This window comes from Taudactylus pleione, unplaced genomic scaffold (assembly GCF_031769625.1).
Source record: "Taudactylus pleione unplaced genomic scaffold, aTauple2 ptg000360l, whole genome shotgun sequence".
Taxonomy (NCBI): domain Eukaryota; kingdom Metazoa; phylum Chordata; class Amphibia; order Anura; family Myobatrachidae; genus Taudactylus; species Taudactylus pleione.
This window is the reverse complement of record NW_028284761.1, coordinates 6,247,055-6,259,152: the sequence shown is the minus strand read 5'-3', so window position 1 is coordinate 6,259,152 and position 12,098 is coordinate 6,247,055. Positions and strand designations below refer to the sequence as shown.

General features: G+C 42.1%; 1 protein-coding gene across 1 annotated transcript in view; it reads right to left on the bottom strand.

Annotated features, from left to right (window-relative positions):
• Window positions 1–11,726, bottom strand: part of KCNV1 (potassium voltage-gated channel modifier subfamily V member 1) — a 77,904-nt gene extending 66,178 nt beyond the window's left edge. The window contains exon 1 of the mRNA XM_088444369.1: window positions 10,706–11,726. Coding sequence (XP_088300495.1) covers window positions 10,706–11,726 — 1,021 coding nt within the window. The remainder of the gene's footprint in view (window positions 1–10,705) is intronic.
• Window positions 11,727–12,098: the final 372 nt, after the last annotated feature.

Below are 12,098 nucleotides of genomic sequence, written 5' to 3'. Positions count from 1 at the left end.
TGCCCGTGCCAAATTTCAGTCCGGTACCTCCAATAGCTTTGAGGTGTAGCCCCTAAAACACCCTGCCCCCCCCTCCTTCGGAGTTCTCTTTCTCTATGCAGATTTAATTTTTTTTCTATTCAGCCTTAATATATGGATAGGACTGTGCCCTTACTATATATATATATATATATATATATATAAGTAAAGGAGTGGGGAGACATTTACTGCACAAAATAAAATGATATATATATATATATATATATATATATATATATATATACTGTATATATACAGTATATAACACTAGTTAACATTTTAGATTGATATACTATATCTATGTATAAATGGAGGGGGAGCAGCAGGACTGTCGGGGGGGCATTGACCTAGGGGGGCCTGAGAAAATGTTGCAATGGGGCCCTCTTAGGCCTAGTTACACCCCTGCCATTGTTTCAGTGCATTCATCTTACAAAATGAATTCTTCATCAGGAATAAAATGACACCTACAAAAACACTTCACATTTCCCATCAGGGCGAGATCACACATTAGTTATAAATACTTAGCTGCAGCTACTCTCTGATCCCATGCATATAACAACAGAGAATAATAGATACATTTCATTCACATTTCTTTTTTGTGTTATTTACTTCTATTTTTTATGTTCTTATTGTTTCATACATTCATGTATTAAAATTACATCTCTGTGTGTATGCTACAATTCAGTTTAATAATAATAGTTATCCTTTAGTACAAAACTTCACTCTCCCTAAACATTCCTGCAATAACAGGTAATAGCACACATCTTTCTATTGCAATGTAACCATGATGTACCATTTACAAAATTCATGACAACTATCAGCACTGACTCCTGTCTCCTGCCTGAATGCGTGTCCGTCATCAAGATCTGCAATTCCCTGGCAACCATACACTTGTGACAGCACTGCCGACCATTGCTATTGGAGCCGAATGTCAAAAAGATAGAAATGACAAGGTTAAACCAACTTGTAAGAAATACAGATAGAGAAGGCATGGGAGAGGTTCCGCCAGCATAGATTAACAACCGGATAAATTCCTAATTCATTAAATCAGAAATATGCGAGTTCTTGTCCCTTGATTGCAATGTGAATCCATGTCAGAAGGATGGATTTAATGCTGTCAATGGGACTGATTCACTACGGATCTCTATCGCGATTACGCACGCAGACCCACTGTGAAAATATGCTAATGTTGCAATCGCAATGTTGACGCAGCCTACATAAGGACGCCCACATCCCCTTACTCACATACGTAGTACTTTACAAGTCTGTAAAACTTTGGTAACATTGAGTACCATTGGACACTCACGCACAATTATAACAGGTCAGACCTTACTCAGAATTTGCTAACCTCATCGCTTGGTCAGAGGTTCGATGTGCAACCGATGTGCGACTAATGTGTGACCAATGAGCTTGATTCAGAGACGGATTTGCCCATCCGCACACAAGCGGCTGTGTAGTATGTCAATCATGCTGCGGCTTGGGGAGTTTGTGAGCGAGATTGCAGGATCGCCTTACTCGGGAATTGTTAACCTTCCAGTAGGCAGTGAAATCTAAAGCTGCGTATGCCATCACAGCGGCCAATTTATGCACGCCCCGGTAACAGCGTTTAAACGCACTGACACGCCTGCGTCACCACCCCCAATTGGTCACTTCCTGTCAATCACTCTGCAATGGGTCTACATAGTCACTGCAATCGCAGTGTGATCACAAGTGGAACCTTCGCACACATGCACTGCGATGCATACGCATGCGCAGTATGCAACAATCGGCCGTCTGCCTGCGTAATTGCAGTTGTGATCGGTAATGAATCAGGCCCAAAGTCCAGAGACTATTTCTGTAATTCATAGAAAATAAAGATACTCCTAACCTCAAATCATGCCAAATAGCCTGGATTGGTGAACCATGGGCATTGGTGAACAGACTTTAAAAAAAAATATGCATCACTAATGCAGCAAAAGTCCAATGCATGGGTACCCTGGATACTGGAGCTGGCATTGCATGCAGCGGTTGTGTGTGACTCAGACACTAACCTGGGTAAAAAGGCAAAAGACTGAGGTCTGATACCAGTGAACTGTGCCATGCCTGATGCCACGCGTTTTGTGCCTAAGTATGAAAGTCCAGGAATCACTACCCATGTTGGAGTGTCCAAGTCACACCATGCATATGGCACAGACAGGATAGGTGTATGAGGAGGACACTTCTGTAACAGTGACGTCACTAGGAGGGTGCGGGAGGTGGGGACTGCTCCTAGTGTCACCCTCCTTGGAGACTACACCAAAATGCCGGCTCCTCCTCAGTGACCAGAAGCCGGGCACTGGGCTGTGATGTTAGTGTGCAGGACCCGGCTCTCGGTCACTGAGAAGTAGCCGGCAGTGCGGGAAGAGTCTTGGGGGCAGCCCGGCATCTCCGAGAGTACTGTGCACACCCCCAGAATGATGAAGCTGTAGGTGGCCTGTGAGGCCATGTCCCTTTCTCGTGAGGGCAACCTATTTTTTGGGCGCATACACCTCTGGTGCGCGCAGGGGGTCAATTTGCCACACTTGAGGGTATACAGTATTTACTAAAGTGAGAGTTTTTAGAAGGGGAAATGTTGCCCATATCAATCAGATTCTAGCTATTATCATCTAGAAGGTGCTAGTTAAATGTTAAGTAGAATCTGAATGGTTGCTATGGGCAACATCTCCACTTCTAAAAACTCTCACTTTAGTATATATAAACCTAGGTGTCACCACTGACGCTACTGCTTTGTAAGATTACTGGTGAAGGTGGAAGCTTTTAAGGCACTCTTCTTAATTCTATTTCTACTTCTATTATACTGTATATGGTAAGGAGCAAGGACTAAATGGAATTTACATAATTTGAATGTAGTTTCCCTCAGATCTCACCATTGTACAGCCACCATAGTCTTTTTCCCTATTAACCTTTTCCCATAACTACGCATAGACAGCTCGCTAGCTAGAGTGACAGGACAAGCCGTTTGTGGGTGATAACAGGGGATGGTCAATGAAAACGGGGGAGTGATGGTGCAAACGCAGGCGTGCCTGAACGCCTCAATGCAATTTCAGAGGCGTGCATAATTAAGACACAGCATCATAGTACACGTCTCATGGTTGAAAATCACACTGAATCACTCGCAGTGCTTGCGGTAGGGTATGGTCAGCCAGAAGTGCTGCGATCGCTTCCAATGGTACTCGATGTTACCGATGGTTGCACACACCAGTTCCTGGACATGATGTAGGAAAGTGGGCATCTTAAGACAGGCTGGTGGGCGTCTGCATACACACCGCAATCGCATGCTACAGTGGGCGTGCTATCACCTTGCCATGCGATCGCGGATTTGCATAATTTCGCTGCATGCGAACGTATCTAGCGATCGGGTCTGAATCGAGCCCTGTGTACGAATTTGCAGAGGCTTACTAGGGCACACCCAGAAATCGGTCCAGACACTCCTGCGTTTTTTGTAGCCACTCCCCCAATGCTGACTACCTGTCTCTCAGTTTAAGAAAAAATCCTTGGTGTGACTGCCGTCTCAAGCCCATCACTGCATGTATGCAGAGCGTCTGTGGTGCATGCGCAGTAGTCAAATATCTCTCCACTGCGTCCGACATCGTCACCTAACCCACCTCTGTATCAGGCACGCGACTTCTTGTATTTGCTCATTGTGGTGCCAGAATTATTTTTTTAAATGGCTAATTATTATTATTATTATTATTATTATTATTAAAAAAAAAAAAATCACCAGGGACCTGAGCACCTCTGACCATGTGAGACCATACATTACCAGGTCACACATGCGCACTGCCCAAAGGGCCTGATTCAAAGATGGACGCAAATACCACCTCAGCCGGGATCTCTCACGGGTCGCAATTGTACAGTGGGTGTATCACATACCATACAGTAAGTTATCTTCACTTCTCGCTAACATACCATGCAGTAAATACAGCACAGTGGGTGTATCATATACCATACAATAAGTGCAGTACAGTGGGCATATCACATACCATACAGTAAGTTATCTTCACTTCTCGCTCACATACCATACAGTAAGTACAATTCAGTGGGTGTATCACATACCATACAGTAAGTTATCTTCACTTCTCACTCACATACCATACAGTAAATACAGCGCAGTGGGTGTATCATATACCATACAATAAGTGCAGTACAGTGGGCGTATCACATACCATACAGTAAATACAGCGCAGTGGGTGTATCATATACCATACAATAAGTGCAGTACAGTGGGCGTATCACATACCATACAGTAAATACAGCGCAGTGGGTGTATCATATACCATACAATAAGTGCAGTACAGTGGGCGTATCACATACCATATAGTAAGTTATCTTCACTTTGGGTGCCGGACTGTAGATAGACAGTAATTAGTTAGACAATGTCTAGATCGACCCCAGTTGTTAGACAGTCAATAGATCGACAGGTACAAAAGGTTGACAGGTACAAAAGGTCGACACACTAAAGGTTGACATGTAAGAAGGTCGACATGTACAAATGGTCGACAGGGTCAAAAGGTCGACATGAAAATGGCTGACACAAAAATGATCGACACATTTTTTTTTTTTTTTAGGTTTAGGGTCAGGCACTTAAGATGAGCCAGTGTCCAATGTCATTCCCTACCATCCAATGTCATTCCCTACCATCCAAGTGGGCATGGGGGGAATAAATCCATGTGGCGAGCGAAGCGAGCCACCATGCCCGCAGCGTGGCGAGCGAAGCGAGCCCGCAAGGGTCCGAATGGTATTTACACAATTTTTTTAAAAAACATGTCGACCATTTTCGTGTCGACCTTTTCCATGTCGACCTTTTGACCCTGTCGACCATTTTGTACCTGTTGACCTTCTTACATGTCGACCTTTAGTGTGTCGACCTTTTGTACCTGTCGACCTTTTGTACCTGTCGATCTACTGACTGTCTAACAACTGGGGTAGATCTAGACATTGTATAACTAATTTTTGTCTATCTGTTATACCACACCCCTTCTCACTCACATACCATACAGTAAGTACAGTGGGCATATCACATACAAAATAGTAAGTTATCTTCACTTCTCCCTCACATACCATACAGTAAGTTATCTTTACTTCTCCCTCACATACCATACAGTAAATACAGCACAGTGGGTGTATCATATACCATACAATAAGTACAGTAAAGTGGGCGTATCACATACAATATAGTAAATTATCTTCACTTCTCCCTCACATACCATACAGTAGATACAGCACAGTGGGTGTATCATATACCATACAATAAGTACAGTACAGTGGGCGTATCACATACCATATAGTAAGTTATCTTCACTTCTCACTCACATACCATACAGTAAGTACAGTCTGCATATCACATAACATACGGCAAGTTATTTTTACTTCTCGCTCACATTCCATACAGTAAGTACAGTACAGTGGGCATATCACATACCATACAGTAAGTACAGTGGGCATATCACATAACATACGGCAAGTTATTTTTACTTCTCGCTCACATTCCATACAGTAAGTACAGTACAGTGGGCATATCACATACCATACAATAAGTACAGTGGGCATATCAGATACCATACAGTAAGTTAATTTTTACTTCTCGCTCACATACCATACAGTAAGTACAGTGGGTATATCACATAACCTACAGTAAGTTATTTTTACTTCTCGCTCACATTCCATACAGTAAGTACAGTATAGTGGGCATATCACATACCATACAGTAAGTTAATTTTTTACTTCTCGCTCGCATACCATACAGTAAGTACAGTGGGCATATCACATAACATACGGGAAGTTATTTTTACTTCTCGCTCACATTCCATAGAGTAAGTACAGTATAGTGGGTATATCACATAACATACGGCAAGTTATTTTTACTTCTCGCTCAAATTCCATACAGTAAGTACAGTATAGTGGGCATATCACATAACATACGGCAAGTTATTTTTACTTCTCGCTCACATTCCATACGGTAAGTACAGTATAGTGGGCATATCACATACTATACAGTAAGTAAATTTTTTACTTCTCGCTCACATACCATACAGTAAGTACAGTGGGCATATCACATAGCATACGGCAAGTTATTTTTACTTCTCGCTCACATTCCATAGAATAAGTACAGTATAGTGGGCATATCACATACCATACGGCAAGTTATTTTTACTTCTCGCTCACATAACATACAGTAAGTACAGTACAGTGGGCATATCACATAACATACGGCAAGTTATTTTTACTTCTCGCTCACATAACATACAGTAAGTACAGTACAGTGGGCATATCACTTAACATACGGCAAGTTATTTTTACTTCTCGCTCACATACCATACAGTAAGTACAGTACAGTGGGCGTATCACATACCATACAGTAAGTACAGTACAGTGGGCATATCACATACCGTACAGTAAGTAAGTACAGTGGGCATATCACATAACATACAGTAAGTACAGTACAGTGGGCATATCACATACCATACAATAAGTACAGTGGACATATCACATACCATACAGTAAGTTATCTTCACTTCTCGCTCACATACCATACAGTAAGTACAATTCAGTGGGTGTATCACATACCATATAGTAAGTTATCTTCACTTCTCGCTAACATACCATACAGTAAGTACAGTACAGTGGGCATATCACATAACATACAGTAAGTACAGTACAGTGGGCGTATCATATAACATACAGCAAGTTATTTTTATTTCTAGCTCACATACCATACAGTAAGTACAGCACAGTTGGCGTATCACATACCATACAGTAAGTACAGTACAGTGGGCGTATCACATACCATAAGTAAGTACAGTACAGTTGGTGTATCACATACCATACAGTAAGTACAGTACAGTCGGCATATCACATACCATACAGTAAGTACATTACAGTTGGCATATCACATAACATACGGCAAGTTATTTTTACTTCTCGCTCACATACCGTACAGTAAGTACAGTTGGAGTATCACATACCATAGGGTAAGTACAGTACAGTGGGAGTATCACTGTCACATACCATAGGGTAAGAACAGTACAGTGTTATTGATTCCACAGATATATTCATACCTGCTCCCTCTCTTTATCATTTTTAATCAATATCACTACATATGCATTAATACCCCATCCTAATTTTGCTAGATCCTCCCTCATATATGCTCTACCACACACTTTGGCTTTGTGCCTGCCCTGGAACAGGTTTGGTGTTTGGTTCTTACAGCAATACTGGACACTTAATACATTTATATACTGTTCATTGTATACTGTATGACTGCTCCACCATAAAAAATAGTCACTTGTGCCTTGTACTGTATTTTATTATTTGCATCTCCTTTGGACAATACTGTAACTCTATTAAGCTGGCACTTCTCAGCTTGTGTTTCCTTATACTTTGATCATTGTTATTATTCTAGATTAGTTCTGTTAGTTTCACAATGAGAAAATGTTGGTATTATATAAGGAATGCTATTATTATTATTATTATTATTATTATTATTATTATTATTTTCTGCATAGAATTAGCTGATGGAGCAGGAGTGTTGTTTATCGCTTCTTCATTTTGTTTGTTTATTCCCATTTTTGTTTTATTACTGTGTTTTTTCCAGATTGTAAAGTGCAGGCGAGTATATTATCAAATAAATATATCTCTTTTTCTGTATCCACTCACCTTGTAGGCAGTTGGTTTTAAAAAGTGAAAGAATACAATGAGTATCTTCCCAAACTAGTTCTGTGACTGGGGGTCTGTTTTAGAAGTGGATGCTAATGCTGCCATTGCTGCAAATTTGTACAGGGGGAGGGGGGGCAGAGATGAGAGAGATAGGGGTATAGATTAAAAAAAAAGAGTGAGGAAGGGGACACAGAAAAAACAGAGAGAAGGGAAGGGGAAAAATAAGGGACAGATGAGACAGATGGGGTGTGTGGGGGAAGGCAGAGATGGAAAGGTTGGTGAAGACACCTGTCAGTGCTTAGAGTTGGCACCCCCAGGCTACCCCTGCATGCTCCCCCCCACCCACAGCCCCACCCACAAGCACTTCCCACCCAGGAGGGCAGAGATCAGAGCAAAGGAGATGATTGGGGAGGGGGACAAAGATGAAAGCGATTGGGGGGTGGCAGAGATAACAGAGAGCAAAACAGAGTGTGGACATACATGAAAGAAACACAGGGGGAGGAGAAAAGACTGGAGAGACACAAGTGGCATGAAGCTGTAGAGAAACAGGGGGCATAAGGCTAGGGAGAGACACAGGGAGAATTATGCAGTAGAATAACAAATGAGCCATGAGGCTGGAGAGATACATGGGTGACATGAAACTGGAGAAACACAATGTGTGGCATGAGTCTGGGGAGACATAGAGGGGGCATGAGGCTGGAGAGTAATGGAGAACATGAGCATAAATAAAGATAATGACAATGAAAAGACATAAAAAACTGTTTTAATGGTAACCTCAAGTTCCATACCCCCCCCACCCAAGAGAAAGCAATCCTTACACAGTAACATTTCCACCAACAGAAACATAAATGAAAATGTGAAAACACTTTATTAGGATATGATGGAGACATACTAAAGTTATTCTGGTTCCTGGGCCCACTTATGTCTCAAATTATCATTGGACACAAATGTAATATATCACAGAAATGATAAAAAAAAACATTAAGAAGTAACATTAAATGAATTAAATAAATAAATTATGTTACATTTTTAATGGAATGAATTTTCAGTAGGAGAACGGCTCTATTGCAGCTGAAAATAGATGTTTTATACAGTGGTAAAACCTTTTTTTTCACTTCACTATATACAACAGAAGATTACGGGTGGGGATAACAATGCTAGTGCTGGCGGTAACACCTGCTGGTGGTAGGATTCGCTGGCTTTAGCACTTTCATGGTGAAGCATCTTTACTGTAACAATGTTATGGTGGTCCATGTATCATTACAACACTGTGTCTTTTATTCCCACCGCAGGATGGCTATAAAAAGAAGAAAATCACTAAAATTGCTTTCTGGTTTGATTTATCCATTTTGCTAAAAGTCAGCCGTATTGCCAGAGGATGGGGCCTACTGACAATTGACCTCTTAGCTTGTTTTCAGTGATCATATTCCAGCTTTCATGATCCTGTGATAGACACTGTATGATTGCACCATTGCATCAAAGGCCAGATACTGTACAGTCAGTAAGTGGTTTGTACCAATGACATAAAAATGTTAAATAAACAGACCTGCAACAACATGTACCGGACAGGCTGAGAAGGAAGCCAATCGATTTGTTAACAACTATAATAGTGGCATCTCTGAGGAACAGTACAAAGACATATCTTCAGTGCTGTCATTAGTTCCTAGGAATAGGCTTCAGTCTCATGAATATTGCACAACTTGAAAAATAGCTGCCTCCTCTATTTAGAGATGTGGGGGGAGCTAAGGCATTGGGGTCTATTCAGCAACAGTGCTGATATTGGGCCTGATTCAGCATGGATCACAATTGCAACCGCATACGCAGATCGGCCGATTGTTGCATACTGTGCATGCATATGCACCGCACTGTGCGTGCGTGGCGATCACACTGCGATTACGGACACACTCTGGAATCCATTGCCGAGTGAGTGACAGGCTGTGAGCATTTGGGGTTGGTGATGGGGGAGTGATTGGAGAAATACAGGCGTGCCTGTCCATTTGAACGCCGTTGCATGGCCAATGGCTACTCCTCTACAGTGCGATAATGTAGGAGCACCTTATTAACAGAGAAAATAATTGCATTATCTTCTCCATTAATCCTTTGCTAAATAATGGGAATCCTTAAATTATGCAAAAACCCTAATTTCTGCATGATTTAAGTTTACATTTGCTTGCTGAATAGAGCCCGTAGGGCAAACAGAGAAGATGCATCCCAGTAGCTTTTCAGTCCAGCCTTTGCCCTTATGGCACCAATCTTACAGCAGCTCCAGAAAGCAATTTATTTTCATCCTTATTTCCTGGTCAGTGCTCATCATTCAACCTACAGTACAGTATTGCAAACATATATTACAACGCTTTACTGAGAATATTTCAGTCACTGACATCAGTTCCTGCCCCAGTGCAGCTTCCAATCTATATTTCCCTATCACATAGACACATATACAAACTAGAGTTGTTTTCTTTTTTTCAAAAGCCAATTCATTTACCACTATGAGCAGTACTGGAGTAAACCCACATAGGGGGAGAACATACAAACTCCACACCACAGATAGTGCTTTGGTCAGGATTTGAACTCATGACCTCAAGGCTGTTAGGCAGTAATACACACACACACACAAATATATATATATATATATATATATATATATGTTTATGGTAATATACTGGATATACAGTAAAGGGTTTATCGCAGTAGTGTAGGGGAAATAAATCACTCTAGTTTTTCCCTGAGAGGCTCTTCATTGTGATGAGATAAGTTTTGCTTTTGACAACACAATCATTATGATTTTACTCAACAGTTCTTGAATAAACTAAGCCGGCTGTGTAGATGCATGAGATTGTCCCTTGCTGTAATCAAAGCTCATAAGTAATGGTTTATTCTCAGCTGGTCAATAATGTTAGTGATGCTGTGAATTCCCAAACTCCAAAGTATATAACTGAACCTGACCTAGAGCCCTGCATTCATTATTAATGTTCTATTCGGGTGAGTACTGTATGAAGAGCTAATACATTACCTGTTGAATGTCTACCGAGTTTTAACATCCTTAATGATCTCAATAGCCTGAGGACTTGGACAATCCTCCCGACGTTCTCCAGCTCAGTGCTCTCCCCATACCAGGTCTCCACTAAGAGGGTGATGTAAAACGGTAAGACTGCAATAATGTCTATAATGTTAGTAATACTTTTCATGAAACGGCATTTATCCCTGACACAGAGAAACCTGAGCGCCAGCTCCACTGTGAACCAGGTGATGCAGATGTATTCCAAAACATTTAAAAAAGGTTGGTCTACGGGGTTGGCATCGGATGAGATTAGAACCATGTTTGCTATGGAAACGACTACAAATGTCATAGAGACGGTGCCAAAGGTCTTAGCAGCCACCGAGGATCCAGGTTTCTCCAGAACGTCCCATAGCTTCTGTCTCAGTTGTTCGAATACAACCCCAGTGAAGTCGTCTTCTTCAGCTTCTATCTCCTCCTCATCCTTCTTAATGTCCAGAGTCTCAATCCTAAGCTTTTTCCTAAAGTACCTATCCCGGCAACAGTTATCAATGCTCAGCTCATCAATGCCCCAGTACTCTATCTCTTGAAGGAATGATACTGCACACAGCTGGTCCATGACATGCAGACGCCCCGTTTTGTAGTAATTCATTATATACTCAAACATCTGAGAGCTGCGATCAAAGAAATACTCGTTGTCCAGTAAGTTGGCATCATCACACAGGTCATACACATCATCCCCTCCTGATGCCAGTCTGCCCAGGCGTGTCTGCGGGTGGCTGGACAAGGTTTGCTGCGAGATGATGAACCTGCTGCCCCCAACATTGATAGTGAAATGATCCTTGGGTGCTGCTGAATAATCGCTGCAAAAGACGCTGGAGTCCAAAGACAGAGCGGAGTCTGAGTCCCCATTTTCGCAGGTAGGGAAGGGTCTTGTCAGCTTGATGTTACTGCGGGCGGAACGTGGGTGCACCCTAAAGCTTCTCTCATCATCAGGTGGGGATGGGGCATCCGAACAAAACAGATGAGGGAGCATGGGTGCTTTCTGTGCGATGGTTCCCTGCTGCCTTCAGCAGATGTTCTCTTACTGCCCTGATGCCTGATGCCTGCTGCTGCTCTCCCTCCCTCTAATCGTGACTACCTGTAAAGAGTATCTTCTGCTTCACTGGCTCTGGATACAGTAGCACATGCAGAGAAGTCAATTGTTCCCTTTGTCTTGGCTATTCCCTCCCTTTAGCGTTGAAAAGTTATCTGGATCAGTGTGAGAAAAGGGCTCACATATCGCTCTGTCTGTTCACACATGACATTAATGTAGCATTAAGCTCATGAGCGTTCAGCACCACCGAGTGGACAGCACCCTGTGCATATGTGCATAGGAAAGGAGGAAGCACGCGTTTCAGCACCACGG